Raw genomic sequence first — 17,174 nt, forward strand, 5'->3', positions numbered from 1 at the left:
CCATGCCCCAAATCTCCCTTTTCCCTTGAAATGCTCTTGAGCAACCTGCACCAGGGGCTGCCCGCTGGTGGGATAGGGGAGACCATATCTCACCACATCTGGCCAAACCTACCCCCCTACACATGCTTGTGGAGTCTCCATCATCTCATGCAAAACTAACTAGGTTAATTACAGCAAAAAAGAAGACAAAGGGACTCCAACAATCTCAGATCAGACTTTTCTCTGCCTGGAAAAGTTCACAAGCAGTATGACACCATCCTCCCTGCCACCTCTGAGAAGGTGCCAGGGGCATGGCTGTGAGCCAGGCCCTCAGGTGCCTGCCATGCATTGTCACCAGCAGAGCTGGGTAGGTGTTTTCAGCTGAATAGTTATTGATTGAAAACTGCAGTTTCCAGACAGCTCAGACCTATTTCCTCTTTCAATACAAGTTTTAGACAAGAACAAAATGCTTTGTTTTCCAAGCAAAAAGTCTCATTTTGCATTGTTTTGTTTGTAATTGAGCTGTGTTACATTTAAAAGAAAAGATAAAGGGTTTCTCAAATTCGTCTATGTTGTGGGTTTTTTTCCATCCAGCTTTTCATTTTGGGCACTAAATCAAGCAGTTAGTTATTTGTTCAGCTCTGCTCTCCAAACAAGCTGAAATCATCATGAGCCAAAGCCAGAGCAGCTTTGCCCAAGCAGCAGTGCTGAGGAGGTGGTGATGTTTTTTGTGCTGCAGGCTCCTTTCAGGCCTTAACTCGAGCTCCTTCGGGACTAGCAGGCACTCACCTGGGAGGAGGAGAGCAGGGTCCTCAGGTGCCCCACTGAAAGGGCATCCACCTGCCCCACTGAGCAGTGGTTCAGGACACACAAGGTCACCACCCCTGCTTGAAGGACATGCTAGAAAGCAGGGCTTCCCATGTCAACTGCCCTCCACAGTGCAAGCACAGAGTCATAGACTATCTTGAGCTGGAAGGGACCCACAAGACTCATCGAGTTCAACTCCTGGCTCTGCATAGAACAACCACAAAAATCACACCATGTAACAGAGCATCGTCCAAACACTTGAACTCAGCCAGACTGGGTGCTGTGACCACTTTCCCAATGAGCCTGTTCCAGTGCTCAACCACTCTGTGGGTGAAGAACTTTTTCCTAATATCCAACCTAATCCTCTGCTCACACAGCTTCATCGCACCATGGTCCCTCGCTAGTCCTGCTGGTTCTTGTGACTAGAGCAACTGTTCCAAATGCCATCTCTTGGAATGCCAAACTGTAGTCTGGCAGCCAGGAACACACACAAGGCACCTGACAAGAAAAGGCAATTCCTTCACTTCCTCTGCAAATCCCTTTTTCCTTCCAGAAAAGCAGCTGTGCCAAAGGGGAGGATGCTGCTCACAAAGAGCCACAGCTCATGGATGCAGCCTGGTGCCTCTTCCACCAGACACCGGCCCAAACTGGGAACTGTGCTTAAGCAGCCTATCTTCCTTGTCCAGAGCTATTCCTGGCATCAGTGCCCTCAGTGCCCAAGCAAGGCTGAAAGCAGAACTCATCCACACAGGAATGGAACAACTGCACTATAAATAGCAAACTAGGATGGCTCAGGATAGGTTCTAAAAATCCCAAGCAGCAATACTGCCATCCACCCAGGGTGCCCTGGACACTTCGTAAGACCTGAAGTGATTCCTGAGCTACAGAGAGGCTTACACATTGCAACAGTGTGGAGAAAAAGCTGCTGTTCAGGCTAAGACAGCAAACTTATATACAAAAAAGCATATGGGGCATTTTGCATTTCAGAAATGAAGTAGTGACTGATGGGAGCAAAAAAAGGACAGGGAGTGGATCCCAAAGGGGAAGCAGTTCCTAAAGCTAGGCAGTGGAAAGGAGAACACTCCCAAGACCCAAAGTCCTTACTAACCATTCCCAGCACTCCTCCTGCTTTTCTTTGTGTTCCCATTCCTGGGGCTTCTCGCACTGCTGAACTAAACCCTGAACTTGCACATCAAAGGACAAAGGCAGGGAAGAAACAGCATACCTCAACTCAACCAAGCAGCAGATGAGGGGCTCAGGACAGAAGTTCACGTCTCCTACAATCCACAGCCATCTCTGTGCAGCGCCCAGCCTTCACCAGGAGTCAGACAAAGGCATAAGAGCTCAGCCCATCCTGTCACCATCAGAGTCAAGTTTCCCTCTTACTTCTAGGAAGAGTCTTATCCTTTCCACCACACTTGTCCTCACTACTCCTTCTTCCCTGCTGGTGGCTCCATCCAGATTCACAAATACTTCACCTTCCCCTTCTCAGTGACAGCATATGTCTTTTCAAGGGATTTCAGCCTCCACAGATGAGGATAGGACCAGCCTCATGCAGCACTGCCAGGCACCAGCCTCCCACTCTCAGCAGGGAGCCCTGCTCTTCCAGCAGTGTTGCAGCATGGCTCACTTGGGCATACACTGGGAATAAGAGCACAGAAAAGACTGTTGGGAAATTGGGAGAGGGGTGTATGCACAGGGAAGGCACAGACCTGAACCAGATCATCCAGTATATAATCACAAATGCACGGAGGAAAGCAGTTGCTTCCTCTGACAGAAATGTTGTTTTTTTTAGAACAGGAAGACAGCACTCAAAAAAAAACCAAACAAAAACACCAAATCCCTGCTTTATTGCTCCTAGAACACCAAAACCAGACAGAGCATAAGAAGCAAAGACACCCAGTGCTGACTACAAACCCACCTTGAGAGTTTTGGAGGCCCACAGCTCATTTTGCTTCCCCCCATGACTCTCCTCTCACCCCTCACCCTTCCTCCTCTGCACAGCAAGCAAGGAGTGGTAAAGGTCTCAAGCTTAGCCAAGTTTCCACTCAGGGAACAGAAGCTTGATAACGGACTGGACAGGATGTGAGCACCCATTGAGGAAAAGGATTAGTAACCCCCTAATCTGCACATTTTGGAGTCTAAGCACTTTACTCTGCTCTTTAGTTAAACCACGGAGTGCAAAGATTGCCAGAAGTTGGAGAACACGGAGGAAGAAGGAAAGGAAACAGGCTGTGGCTTAAAGGCTGTTCCTCGTGGCTTAATTGCAAAAAGGGGGGCATCACTAGTAGGGATGTATTTTACCTTAAGTGCTTTATACCAGAGCTGTTGAGCATCCTGTTGCCTTCCCTGATCCAATCTATGGGAGGGTTGAGGTCAGAATGAAGGGGAAACTGTGCAATGGCCTGGGGATGACAAAGGATAGAACAAGGGGATCCATCAGACTGGACAAAGCTTTACCTGTGGCAGCTTTGTCTGGCTGGCCACAACTCCCTCCTGAGTTCCCTGCCTCCTGGGAAACAATACAAGCACCAGAGCACCTTTGTCTCCACTTCACAGACCTGTCTGCACAAAAGGGCCTTGTTCCAGCACTTATCTGGCTCCAAGGTAGGGAGGGGCCGGTGCCTCACTGCCCTGGCACCCAGGCAGGATGTTCAGCTCCATGCCAGGCTCCTTTGGATCTGCCTGGCAGGGGAAAATTTCCTGACACAGGTAAAGAGGGAAACCTTTTACCACAGTCCATGACAAACAAACCAGTTCAAATAATGGCCTGTTTCCCTCAAGCTGTGCTCAGGTCCACTGTGCCCATGCCGAAAGCAGGTAGCACGCCTGAGCCTCTGGAAACTACCTGAGCAGTGAGGACAGGAACCCAACAGCACAGGGAGAAAGGCAGCTGGTGCCATAGCTGGAAGCGGGAGTGCCAGGGAATGGCCTTGCCTCCCAGAATGCTCTCCCCCACCAGACAAAGGCAGGGGGGTGCATGTGTGCAGGGGAAGCCTGTCACTCCTCTGTCCCTCTCTTCCCTCACTGCTATTCTTTGGAATTCCCCTCTTCTGTTTGCTTTGTTTCAGACCTCAATGAACAGGAAGAAAAGGGAAGGAGCCTTGACAAATCCGATCAAGGCACAGACATGCTGAGGCTCCCTCCTGCTGGCATGCCAACCCCTGCACTAATGAGGGGTAGGGGAGAGAGAGATGGCCACTGAAAACAGTGGCCTCACAGAAACACTTGAGGTAAAGGACAGAGGGAAAAGAAGCTGCTAGGACAGCTGCTGATAGCACAAGCTCCCAGCATTCAGAATGGGGGTCTTCCCATTTTTCCTGGCCCAGGGAGCTTTTTCCAGCTCCTCAGTCCAGGTCCCAGTGACCTACTACCCACTGCACTAGAAACAAGCAATAGAACGTAGTAATGCCTGCGGAGAAGGATCCAGACATGCACACTGAAGTGAACAGCCATAGAGATGGGATCACACTTTATTCCAAGGATTCATGTGGCAAATCTGGTCCTTCCCTCCAGAGAACTGGGCTATGGGGGGCTTACAAGTGCCAGTGCTTATGTCTCCAGGACCTCCCCACTGGTCCCAAATACCCACAGACTCAGGCCCTTCTGCCATACACTTATCCTGTTTACCCATTTAGAAGCACTAAAACAGAAAGGGAGCACCAAATGTAAATGATCTGATTAACACATATGGTAACTAACCTTTGAAAGCTGCCAATGTTGCAGGAGTAGCTGGGAACAGCTGGAGAAGTTGGCAGGCCCTGGTGGTGGCTGTGAGGACTCCCTTTAACCAAGGATTCACAGTTTGAAGGGCAGATAAGACATCTCAGCTGTACTTGAGGGGTTTGGAGCTTGCTGTCACCTGAAACCCAAAAGACAGTCACGTGAAGAGCCACTGCATAAGAGAGCTCTGGGGACAGGTCCCTGCACAGCCAAGTGTCACAGATCAATGGCACCCAACACCTTGGTCCTGTCCCCTTCATCCAGCCTGTCACAAAGCACAGCTCAGTGTCACCCAAGGCTACCCAGACAGCCATGGGAGAATGACTATTTGAGCACTGCATGTTCCTAGTGGCAGATCACTGCACTGTCCCGTAGCACGTTCCCCACCCACGCAAGGAGGACTGTACACGTGTCCCTAGAATTGCTGGCAAAGCCACAGCCACTGTATTGCATCGCAGCACACGAGTCTTCACACCAGCTCTTCAGCAGGATGAGGAGCTGGGGGAGGGATGCAAGTTCCCTGGCCCCCTCCCAAACATGATAGCAGTAGCGAGTGTCTACCTTGTGAGGCAATGAAGGGATTAACTATCACATCCAGTAACCCGAGCCCCCGTGACATACCCTGGGCAGCTCCATAATGGGAGTTAAGAAAGTCTTTCTAAATAGATGCACACAGGGAAAGAAGAGGGATAAAGTCAGAAGGGAGAGAAAGCAGGCAAAAACCACCACACAACTTGCACTGCAGAAAGCAGAGAGGTTTGCACATGTTACTCCTCCTCAGGAAATCCTCTTCCTCTGTTGGGATCTTGCTCCAGCTCCCACAGAGCTGGGCACACACATTTCACAACTGCAGGCTGAAATGGATAAGCCCTTCTCCCAGGAGGCTACAAAGATTATCATCTTGTTATCAGGAGAAAGCCCAAACCAGAAGCACAGTCACACCAATATGCTGAGGCAAAGGAATTAGAGAAGAATTGGGAGTTTTGATTTAAAGCCCCTCTATCCATACATCATTGCTCCAAGATGCAGCAGGAGCAGGACCTTAAAAGCAGATAAAAACCTACCAAAAGCATCTAACTGCTCTGTCTCACCTGTTTTAAAACCCCAAACAGAGAAACAAGTGTGCAGTGTGCTGTACTGTTGCACCCCTCCAGACAAAGCAAAACCCAGGCCAGCCTGGCACAGGACAATATGACACAAGGGAGGCAACACTGATCCCTACAAGAGCTGGAAATAAAAAATAACAACAGCTGCTACCTGAACAGTGAAATCCAGCAACTCCAACAATGAAGTACAGCACCACAGCAAAACCCTCCTTCAGCAACAAAGCCCGACACTATTTTTGCTTTGCGAGTCTCCCTCAGATTCTGGCTACAAGGTAGCAGCCAGCGAGAGGACACATACAGATCCTGTAGGCATGTCAGTAAACAGACATCCATCAGGAGATGGATGTCTAAATATGTCATCCCCACTCTACCTGTCCTGATCTGTCAGCTCCTGCCTCAGACCAGGTCTAAGAGTGGAACCTCAAAGATGGATACTTCTGGAGCAGGGGGAACAGGATATGAACCAGGATGCCAAACCCTCCTGGCACACATCCCTTTTGCAGGCAAAACGCTCTCCCTTGTGCTACCAGAGCTTTGCATTTCCAGGGAGCACTTCAGCAGGTAAGAGCCAAGTCCCTGGCACCCACATGGGACAAGAAGCAGAAGCTGCCTGCAACACCACCGAGTAGTTTCAATAGCAAAGAGCTGGAAAAGCAAAGGCCCCTTCAGCAGAGCTAATACTGAGTGGGAGTGCCAGGCACATGCCTGCCACACACAGTAGTGCTGCCCACTGGGATCCACCACAGCATGACCACCAGCACCACTGGGACAGCAGAGTTCCTGTTCTCACATGGCAGGAGCCTCACCTCCAGGGTAGAGCCCACATCACACAGGTGAAACTCAGCCACCAGCAGTTATTTACACAACACTGTGCACAGGACCTGCAAGACCTGGAGACTGGTGGGACTGATCTCTAGGTGTGCTGCCTTGTCCAGGTGGGGTCAGGGGAGCTAGAGTAAAGCTGGGGAAAGGCAGTTGCCTCCCACCCTCCAAAAAGCAGTTGCAGTGTCCTCTCCCTCAGAGCCCAGCTGTATCTCTCCCTTGGAGTGTTTCCATCAACTCAGGCCACCAGAGAACTGCGTGTCCAAAAGTTTTTTCCAGCTGCATCACATGGTTATTAAAAGACATGGCCTCTCCTTCTCAGCCTTTGGCACAGGCAGATTTGAGTATAACAGGAGAGACTGCACATTGCTAATGAATCAGGGAAGAGTGTTATCCAAGTAACAATCCAGGGCTCTAAATGGCTTTCTGGAAAAGGCATCTGGAGGCAGGAGGCAGTCACCATCTCGCAGCAGGGCTCTGCACACATTGCCAGACATGTTGTTCCTCCTGGGAAGCCAAAAAGAGTCTCTCCAGAGATGTCAAGTCTGAGCTAAGCTGGGAAGGGCAGGAGTACACTGACAAAGATCAGCAACAAAATGCCTCCAAGTCAAAACATACATAAAAGGCCCCTTGAGCTTGTTTGACCTGGGTTTCCCTTCCCCTCAGACTACTACTTCAAGTAATAGACCTGTCAGCAACAGTTCAGGAACTCAAGGATTACATCCTCAAGTTCATCCCCTGGCAGCTGCTGACTTTCCAGACCCCAGGAGGGCTGTCTGAGATCAGAGGTACAAGCTGCTCAGAGACTAGTATGCTTCATTGCCTTTGTCTTCTCATTTGGACAGAGCTTTGGAGCTCTCCTGAAAGGTGTTGGCCTCCAGTGGGATACTGTGAGTGAATCAGGCCTTCCATTCTAGGCAGGGCTCATGTGACATGGACTAAAATACTTCCTGACATGTCTCAGTCTACAGGTTATTTGGAGCAAGTAATAATTTATCCCTAGCTATCCCAAACTATGTGCTAAGCTCATCCAGAAGCAAAGAAAATACAGGGCCAGACCATGGAGTGGGAGCTGAGAAGGGCAGGAAGGGATGTCCCAAGGAGACGGGGCCAGAAAGGCCACCTCAAGCTTCATGAGAACTGCTCCCTTCCAACCACATTCGGAAAGATCCAAATCCCTGAGCTCATACTGCCAGGCTCCTTCCCTCCTGACAGTGGAAGGACAGCAGGAAAACACAGCTGAGGAGAATATCCTCTTCCCACCCCAACTACTAATCTCCCAAGACAAAGCCAAGCATCATCATACCGAGTCTATTCTCCCACATCCTGCTCCCCAGCTCTAACGCTGGCAGGTGCTGTATGAAAACATCCTCACCCACCCCAGCACCCTGAAGACATGTTTTGAGCAAGGCTTATGTAGGATGAACTGCCTTAGACCCATGGCAGTGCTTTGCCTGGAGTCCGGCTTCCCAGAAATGGTGTGGTCTTGTGAATCTGAGCAAAGAGTGAGACTCTGGCAGCCAAACAAGCTGGACTTCAGCACTGTACCCACAGATGGGCTGGCAGAACGTTTGCTTTTTTTTTTGGTTTACTTCTTTTCCTACCATTAGTGCTGAGCTTGCACCCCTCATCATCAGAGCATTGGAACTATTTGGCCTCAGTTATAGCCAGTGGATTTCCAGTAAGCACAAGTCCTCAGCACCCAGACTAACAGTAAGCACTAAGGAAAGAGCTGCTCAATGATCATTCCAGGCACAGTCAAGAGAGAAACTAGCCACTCAACCCAGCCTTTCACCTTCTACCCGCCCCCCACCATGGGCACTGTAAGCCAAGGCAATTTAAGTCCTGCCCAGTCTCATGGGCTTGCTGCTGCTCTGAGAAGCCACCCCTCCTCCAGTGCTTCCTTGCAGCCTATTTACCATAAAAAGGCAGTATGATGCTATTCAAACTGTCCTCCAAAATCATGCACTGTAGGAAGGAGATGAACCAAAGGGGACATAACAGTGGGTGGGAGGTGGGGGCAAGGGGAGAAGAAGTGGCTGTCAAAATGCTGCTTGCTCAGAGACAGAATTACACTATCTGTGCTGTTCAGAGTAGCCCAAGGACTTTGTGCATCAAGCTGGCTGAAGACAAGGTGTCTTTGGCAGTCTCCTAGGCAGCCGGTTCTCAGATTGCTGTCTGGCAGAGCTAGAGCTTCTCCTTGAAGGAGAGCAGCTCTGCCAGTCTGCACTGGATATGCCCCTAGAGTCACCAGCAGCACACACCTACCCTCAGTAAGCTCTGCTTCAGACCTCTGTCAAAGGCTTTGGGTGCTATCTCACCCACCTTTGTCTTACTCTAGCAGCTCAGCCACCGTGAAAGGCAGAGAAGCTCACAGGTAGCACCGCAGGTAAATGGAAAGTTGGGTCTAATCCACGTGATTCTGACTAAAAAGGTTTGTTTAGCGCCAGACTGCTTGCCAGCAGTATCTCGTGCCCTTTTTGAACTCAGCCTGCTGGAAAACAAACCCGCAGGGGAAGAGGAAAGAGAGATCAGGAAGGATAAAGTGCCTGCCCATGCAACTGTAATTCCCGCCGAGGAAGCCGCAGGCACACACTGTGCCCATTGTGCAGAGGTAACCGGACAGGAGGAAGGAGGGGCAGCTCGGCCCAGCTCTGTGCGCACCCGGGAGCCCTGCGAGAGGCCAAGAAGCGCCTCCTGGCCCATGGGCACCGCCGCCGATCTTTGCCCCGGTCGGCGTGCGGGGCTAGGCCCAGCTGCGGGCGGGGGCCGCGGGGCGGGCAGGGGCTGCAGCCTGGGCCGAGCGGGAAGACGCTCCCGGAGGAGCGGGGGGCAGAGCTGGAGCATGGCACGGAGGGAGGGCGAGAAGCCACGGTACCGGGCACAGGCTGGAGCCCCCTTCTGCAACAGGCTGCAGCCGGGCGGGCCCTGCGCCTCCTCCCGTCTGCGAAAGGGGGTCGGAACTGGTGCGGCAAACACTGAGCGCGGCGGGGCCGTACGAGTTCTGGGTGGGCTCCGGGAGAGCCGCCACTGCACGGCCCGACCCCGGTCCTTCTGCTCCCTCCTTCGGTCCCCCCGGCCCCAGATGGGGATAGACATTGCCACGTACAGACAAGAGGACGGCAGCCCCCTTTCCCGAGGCCCCCCGACCTTTCCCAGCCTCCGGGGCAGCGCCTCCCCCTACCCCGCACCCAGCGGGTGGGCACGGGCCGCTCAGCCCCCCGAGCGGAGAGGGGCTGCCCCTGCCCGGTCGGTCACACCTCACCCTTCCCCACGCAGAGCCCTCGCCAGGTGCAGGGCGACGGCTCTCCACTGCCGGGTAAGCAGCGACCCGGGCACGCCCGCGGGTGCCCAGCGGAGCCCCGCCCCGCAGCACGCCCCCGGGACAGGGGCTGCCGTACGCCGCCCCCGAAGAGTGGCGGTGGGGCAGGTACCGCTCCCGATGCCCGCGCTCGCTCCCCAGCGCCACCGGCAACTTTTTAGGGGGGCCGCAGCCAGCCCCAGCAGCTCCCCCGAGCAGCCCCCGGCAGCCCGCACCCTGCCACCCCGGCCCGCCAGACCCACGCGAGGGCAGACCCCGTCCCCCCCGGGGGCCCCCCAAACCCGCTCGTACCCCGGCTCCTCACCCTGCGGCAACCGCGTCCCCCGCTCGGGACAACCCCTCACAACCTTCCCCCGCGGCCCCAGCCCGCCGTACCTGCCTGGCTACCGCCGCTCCTTTAAACCCCCGCCCCGCCGCCCATCGCCCGCTCGGCGCTCGGCCCGGCTCGGCTGGCCGGGGCGGGGCGCGGCGGGGGCGGCCCCGGAAGCAGCGCGGCGGCGGAGCCATGGCGGCGGCGGCGGCCTCGGCGGCCACGGCCCGTGCCCGCGGAGCCGGCCCGGCGTGGCGGCTGCGCCTGCTGTGCCAGCGCTACCAGGAGTACGTGAGGCGGCACCCGGCCGCCACGGCCCAGCTGGAGGGCACCGTGCGGGGACTCTCCTACCTGCTGCCAGGTGCGGGAGCGGGGAGAGGGGCGGGCCCTCGTCCCTCCGGGCCGGGATCTGGGCCGAGGGGTGCGGACACCGGGGCGCAGCGGGGCACGGGGCTCCCCCGGCGCCGGGTGCTCGCTGATACTCGCTGTCTTCCCTCCGCAGGTCGCTTCTCGGACTCGCACGCGCTGTCGGAGCTGGGTAGGTGGGCAGCGGGGACCGTGCTGTGCCCTTGCGCGGGTGAATGCGGGTCCGCTCCCGGGCCCTGCTTTTCTCCTTGCCTGGCTGCATCCTCTGGCAGCCCATGGGAGGAGTCTACAGGTCTTGCTGCCCTCCTTCCCTCGTCCCCTGCCTGGGACAGAGGCAGCAGTGCCGGTTTGGCTTGCTTTCTGAGCATCCATTCTGCGGTGTTCTCTTCCTTTTCCAGTGTACTCTGCCTCCAACCTTTTAGTGCTGTTAAATGACTGGATTCTCCGAAAGGACCTGCAGCAAAGCCTGCCCGTGGTAAGGCTGGAGTGTGTGGGAGGAGGATTTGGGACACATGCTTCTTCCTTGCAGGAGCTTTCAGGGAGTGTCTGTAGAAACTTGATAGGTCTCCTGTGGCTTCTCTTTGTGGTCAGGTATGGAGAGGCCAGAGGCAACCTCTGAATGCAGGTAAATAGCAGCCTTGCCCTATAGCTCCTGTCTTGGAGGAGTGGCTAGAGCACTGCCTGGACTGCAGAAATCAGGCCCTGACTTGCACCAAAAACTCCACTGGCTTTTTTGAGAAGCTCAGAACTCGAGCTAGGCAGAGGTGTTGCTGAATAACTGTTGGTGTTTTCAGAGCAGTGGCTCTGGAGCACTGAAACTCTTATTCTGTCCCTCAGACTCTTTCTTTGCATATGCCATTGAGCAAAACAAACATAAGCACCTTGCTTCTATATCTTGCTTGCATAAGCCCCAGGCTGGTTCCCAGCACTTTGGGGAATGGGGAGGAAGGTGGTTTTTTCCAGACAAGCCTCTTCTGTTAGAAGCCTGCCCAGTGTGTGAGTTCAGTGTAGGCAGCTCTGGCTGGTGCATCGGGTGTGTAACAAACAAATGCAGAAGACTTCCCTGGTTGTTGAGGTCAAAGAGAATTTCAGCTGCATTGTCTTTATTGATGCTTTTTAATATTGATACTGTGGTTGACAGCAGCAGTGAGTTCCCATGTGAAAAGCAGGGACCCAGACTGGAAGAGCACCCACTGTCTCAGGGTTCATGCCTGGAATCTAGATGCTGTATTCAGAAGGCATTCACTCTGGTGTGCCTGTGGAGTCTGGGTCCCCTTCCCTCTACTCCAAGCATACTCTCTCATCAGCTCTGACCCCAGAGAGGAAGTTTGCCGTGTGTCTCAACTCTGGAATGAGGTGGAGGAGAGAGTTTTGCCATGGAGCTCAGGCACAGTGCCACAACCCAGCAGGCTTTCCTGCTGTGTTTGTTGGGGTAGAAGGCAATTCAAGATACAGCTGTGATGTTCTCCCTGTTTCTTGAGTAGCAGCCCTGTGTGATACTGTGATGTCTTGGTCTGCCCCTGCTTGGAGCTAGATAAGTGGTCTTGTGCATAGGCTCCGGCTGCAGTGCAGACATTGCTTTTTGTTTCTGGGGCTGTGACTTCCAGGGCCATCTGGTGCTTATTTCTGAGGGTCCCACCAGACTGGGCTGTGTGTGTGCCCTCTTTAACTCCAGAGCAGAACCTCTGTCTTATTACCCTCCTCCTCTCTGTGTTTTGCAGTCACTGCCCCAGCAGAAGCTGCTGACCTGGCTGAGTGTGCTAGAATGCGTGGAGGTCTTTGCAGAGATGGGGACAGCCAGGGTGTGGGGGGAGATGGGCCGGTGGACCATCATTGTCCTCATCCAGCTGGCTAAGTAAGTGCTGTAGGGGGGGAAGGGGCAATGTGCGCTCAGAAAGGGGGTCTGGAGGGCACTCAGTAGTACCCCAGGAGAAAGACCAAGCAGGACTGAGCTGTTAGTCCCTGAGGCTGGGGGAATTTGGAGCCCCACGGGGTACTGGATACTGTGCCACAGAAGGGAACGTTTACACCTCTCACCTTGCCAGTTGCTCTGAGCAGACCTGAGTGTTTCCCTCTTCTGTGGAAGCCACCTTTCCAGTGCAACAGGAGCCCAGCTGCATAGTCTGGTACTGAAGGCTTCCACATGTCTGTTCACAGAGCCATCCTTCGTCTCCTGCTCCTGCTGTGGTACAAAGCTGGCATCCAGATGTCTCCTCCCATCGTGCCACTGAACAGGGAGCAGCAGCAGCCTCTCCACCCTCAAGGTGATTCCATGGTGTTGTCATCATTGGCTTAGTGCCTTGCTGGGCCACATGTCTTGTCCTGCTGGAATTACTTATCAGATCAGTGGCTTGTACAGCAAGCTGTAAGGTTTCAGTACTCAAGGCTGAGCTTTGTTGAACTTTCCACCCTTTGCAGAGGACAAGTTAGCTTAGTGGCAGGGTTGTCTTACAGTCTGGAAGCAGGGGATGGAGAAGGCTAAGCCAGGAACTGCTGGCTGAACTGGGAGTCAGGCTGCATGTTCCCCGGTCCGACAATGAGGAAAGAGGTCCTAGGCCTGGGCAGTGTCAGGCAGATTTACCTTTTCGCTCTCTGCCTAGTGTTAGCCCCTGCAGGATGGTCCGGTGTGCAGGAGATCAGCTTTTCAGTCTGCTCTTCTTGGTGGCAATGTAGGGGAGGGTGCTGCCAGCTCTGGGGTGAAGTGTACTGCTTTGAAGCCTGACTCCTGTGGCTGATTCCTTCTACAGACACAGAAGACAACTCTTCAGGGAAGGATCAGACCTATGTTGGCAGGCGTTCCAGCCGTGTTGTGCGCTCTCTCCAGAGCAGTAAGTAACTGTTTTCAGCCTGAGCTGTTTCTGCTCTGTGCCCCTTATGTTTGACATGGGTGTGAGCATATCTTGCCAGTGTGGGTGGGTGTCAAAGCAACGGGCATTCAGATGCGTGCTGCCAAGCTGGCACTTAAATTGTATTTTCCCAAGTGATCTGTGCAACAGAGACAGCTCTTCATTAGGATTATGCTTTGAGGAGGACAGATCTTACAGGTACCTCTCCCTGCTCTGTCCCCTTTGGAGGCAAGCTTTGAGGGTGCTGGTCAGCCACAGCAGTTGCTATGTCTGCAGCTCTTCAAGCTTTCCTGTTTCACATCTTCACAGTGCAGAAAGCAGTGAGGTGGTGGTGCAGGGAAGCATGGTAGGAAGGTGTCCTGGTTTTGGTTGGGATAGAGTTAGTTTTCTTCCTAGTAACTAACAGAGTGCTGAGTTTTGGGTTTAATATGAAATAATGTTGATAACATACTGATGTTGTAGGTTTTTGTGAAGTAGTGGTTACTCTAAGCCAAGGACTTTTCAGTTTCCCCGGCTCTGCTAGTGAGGAGGTGCACAAGAAGCTGGGAGGGAACGTGGTCGGGATGTGTGACCTGAACTGGCCAAAGGGACATAGAATGTCATGCCCAGTATATAAACTGGGGGGAGTTGGCTGTGAGGGGCAGTCGCTGGTTGGGGATGGGATGGGCATCGGTCAGAGAGTGGTGAGCAGTTGCATTGTGTGTCACTTGTGTTCCTTGGCTTCTGTTATCTTCCTTTTTATTGTTGTTGTTATTATTATTTTACTTTATTTCAACTATTAAACTGTGATCTCAACCCACGAGCTTTACCTTTTTCTGGTTCTTCTCCTCATTCTTCTGGTCGAGGGAGGAAGGGGGTGCTCCAAGGCTGGAGGAGTGAGCTAGCAGTTGTGTGATACTTAGTTTCCAGCTGGGACAAAACTTTTATTTGTGTTAGTGACCAAATCTGCTTGTTTCAGCCCCATCCCTGCAGTCCCGGCACTGGGGGTCCCCCCAGCAGAGGGAGGAGTCACAGAGCAGAAGAGCGGAGGAGATGAACCAGCCACCCACGCCTCTGGGTCTCCAAGAAACCATCGCAGAATCCCTCTACATTACCCGCCCTCTGCTCCACCGTATCCTACCCTGGCTGTGTGCAAGGTACCGCCGTGTGCGGTGCCGGCAGAGGGTGCTGCAGGCTTGGTCCTAGTGCAGGGCTTACCCAGGCTTCACTCCCTGCTCTGCTTGGGTAGGGGCCTCGGGACTCCTCCCTTCTCTTACACTTTGGCTGGCCTCAGTCGCTGGAGTTGTGGGTACAAGTCCTCCAGCCCCTTCTCCGGGAACCCCCCAGACTGTCTTAGGGTGTATTCTCCTGCACTTGGCAGAACTTTGTGGCTAGCTGGGGGATTGCTTGTCTATGTGCCACTTGTTAGGCATCTCTCATCTTTCCATTCCTTGACTGTGTGTTCCTAGTATTGAGTTTAGGAGTGTGGGGCCAGAGATCATGGAAGCCCTGGCTCCTCTCAGCAGTCCTGGACATCTCAAGGTCAGTCTGATAAAGAGTCTTTGTTGGTGCTTGAGCATCACACTTCCCCATTTCCCAATCGTGGGCAGGCCCTACTGAGAGAAATACACAGAAGGGCTGGTCTTTAGCTTGGAGATTGACACATTTACCTATCTTCTGCTACACTTACCGTGCTTTCTGTTCTGAGCTGGTGCAGTGTGCTCTGCATAGAGCTGAGTGGAGGGCTTTAGAAACAGTTTCTTATCGCGGCTGGCTGCTGCTACTGTGAGTTAGCTCTCTGCCCTCCTCCTTCCAGTCTGAGCTTGCTGAGTGATCTGAAAGACCTGAACAGGCGAGAGCGAGCGGAGCTGAGGCGACGAACCGTCCTACTGCTGTACTACCTGCTGAGATCTCCTTTCTATGACCGATACTCAGAGTAAGGGGCCCCTGCTGGGCTTTTGCTGAAAATTTCCTTTTTAACTGAAATAGCATCAGGGGACTGGGTGAGTAGATCTGAAGAGGTCTGGGTGCCTCTGACCAGGTTAATCTGAGCCCTTGTGTAACACTGCCCTTGCTGTTCATGCATTCAGTAGCTGGGGCAGGAGGTGTCCAGCTGGACTTGTTCATATTCTCTCCCTTCTTAGGGGCAGGATCCTTCTCCTTCTGCGCTTGTTGGCTGATTACGTGCCTGGAGTTGGCTTCGTCACACGTAAGTGGGTCTGGTCCCATTGTTATATTCCCATTTCTGTTGGTGAAGAAAAATGAGGGCAGTTGGGAACATTTGCCGGTTGGTTTCCGATCCAGGGAAGGAATTGCAAAGTCCCTAGAGTGGTTAGCACTAGTGCACCCTGTGTTGATGCTTGAGTCATTTTGAACTGGAAAAGGAAAGGATGAATTGCTTCCTGGTTTGATGAGAGTAGTAAACCTCTGTGTGCCCTGAGGCTGCAGAGCTTGGTCTCTGCCACATAGGCCTCTTCTCCTGTGCTTCCTTTCTGCCCCTCAGCTGGTTTACCAGGGCCCTGATTTGCAGCCCTGTTTCCAAACTCTTTTCCTTGATCCCTAGTCTGCAGGGCAGACACAAGGGGTAAATGAGTACTTAGAAGTATTGACCCAGTCAGGAACTGATTGTAAATCAAAGGGTGGAACCAGGTCTGTGTTATAATCCTTCACTATAGGATCCCTTTATTATGGGCCAGAACTTCATTACCCCTCTTCCCTGATGATATGAATCTTTGTGGAGTGATTCATGGCAGTGATGTGACATTACATCAGCCTGTCATCATGGGATTGCTCTTTCTTTGGGGAGATCACAAAGCTGGCTAGCTCAGGAGCCACTTCCTCCAGTTAGTGATTTCAGACAGGCTTTGGAGCCTGCTTAAGCCATGTGCTACATAAGCATTTTCATTTTACAGCAGATCCTTCTGTGTTTGCACCTGCTCTCTATTGCTGAGTTGTCTTCCCTCTTCCCTGTGTAACAGCAGTGCCCTCCTGACTCTCTCCTTGTGGGTTTTCCCCATGCACATTGTAGACTGCCTCCCCATTCCCACTGAAGCTTGGATATGTCAGCTCTGAGGGAGTGATTGGTGTCCCACAGCATGGCCATGCTGGCCATGTTTCACATCCTGCTTGCTCCTGGCACCACATCGCAATGTTGCCTTCCATCTTGGCAAAAGTAACTAACTGTTCTGTTCTGTGGAAGCGGAGATTTGGGATTGTTGGGTATCATAATGAGAAGGGGGGATACAACCCATAGACACAGAGCTTCAAATTTTTGCCTTTCTACATGTGTGATCCCTCTGTTCTCTTTTTTCAGGGCCACTGATGGATTACTTGCCTGCTTGGCAGAAAATCTATTTCTATAACTGGGGCTGATGAGAAGATGATTATTCTCTGCTAAGATCATGGCTGGACCTTTCTAAGGAGGGCAAGCAGGCTGGGGGGAGGGATGTTGATAATGTCTAATTCTCAGTTAAACCATCAATGAGAAGCTCCTGTTCTGCAGGGTGGGGAGAGGGGGTGTATGTGATTTTTTTTAATGGATCTAGCTGTGAATGATGGACACTACATGTGTGCAGAGACTCTGGCCACCTATTTCTTGGACCGTTCTGTGGCTACAGTGATGGTGATGGGGCAATCTCTTTTTTAAGCACTTGTTTTTTCTCTTTTTGTACAGCTGTGCTATAATAAAGCCAGGCAGCATAGTGGGTTTTTGGAGAGCATTGTCTCACATGTCAAGGTGCTGCGGTTGAACCTGCAACCTGCTTGTGTTGGCTGTGCTTGGCCGATCTGCTTGGAGCGGACTTGTCTGTCAAATAAACTGACCCATGGGAGAGAACTGAGCTGAAGGGCCTCTCCCTCTTTGCATGGGATCTCCTCATGTCTGGTTGCCAGCAGGTCTGTCTCCGTCAGAAAGA

General features: G+C 52.9%; 2 protein-coding genes across 9 annotated transcripts in view; one reads left to right on the top strand and one right to left on the bottom strand.

Annotated features, from left to right (window-relative positions):
* The window catches only part of LARGE2 (LARGE xylosyl- and glucuronyltransferase 2), a 24,780-nt gene extending 14,195 nt beyond the window's left edge, over nt 1-10,585 (bottom strand). For 3 of the 8 annotated variants that reach the window (XM_064658012.1, XM_064658011.1, XM_064658005.1), the window contains exons 1-2: nt 10,135-10,214; nt 4,489-4,648 (exon numbers count right to left, since the gene is read on the bottom strand). The gene's annotated coding sequence lies outside the window, so the exon portion shown is untranslated. Of the gene's footprint in view, nt 1-3,090; nt 3,192-4,488; nt 4,649-9,702; nt 9,792-10,063; nt 10,086-10,134; nt 10,215-10,420 lie in introns of those variants that run through there. The other 5 variants (XM_064658009.1, XM_064658007.1, XM_064658008.1 and 2 more) reach the window with 5 other exon arrangements.
* On the top strand, nt 10,250-17,099 carry PEX16 (peroxisomal biogenesis factor 16). Its single transcript, XM_064658033.1, has 11 exons — nt 10,250-10,430; nt 10,572-10,607; nt 10,834-10,910; nt 12,157-12,290; nt 12,593-12,699; nt 13,183-13,263; nt 14,240-14,392; nt 14,730-14,802; nt 15,077-15,196; nt 15,405-15,469; nt 16,574-17,099. The coding sequence occupies exons 1-11, from the start codon at nt 10,265-10,267 to the stop codon at nt 16,630-16,632; spliced, it is 1,071 nt and encodes a 356-aa protein (XP_064514103.1). The 5' UTR covers nt 10,250-10,264; the 3' UTR covers nt 16,633-17,099.
* The last annotated feature ends 75 nt before the right edge of the window (nt 17,100-17,174 follow it).

This window comes from Pseudopipra pipra, chromosome 6 (genome assembly GCF_036250125.1).
Source record: "Pseudopipra pipra isolate bDixPip1 chromosome 6, bDixPip1.hap1, whole genome shotgun sequence".
In the NCBI taxonomy this organism is placed as follows: Eukaryota; Metazoa; Chordata; class Aves; order Passeriformes; family Pipridae; genus Pseudopipra; species Pseudopipra pipra.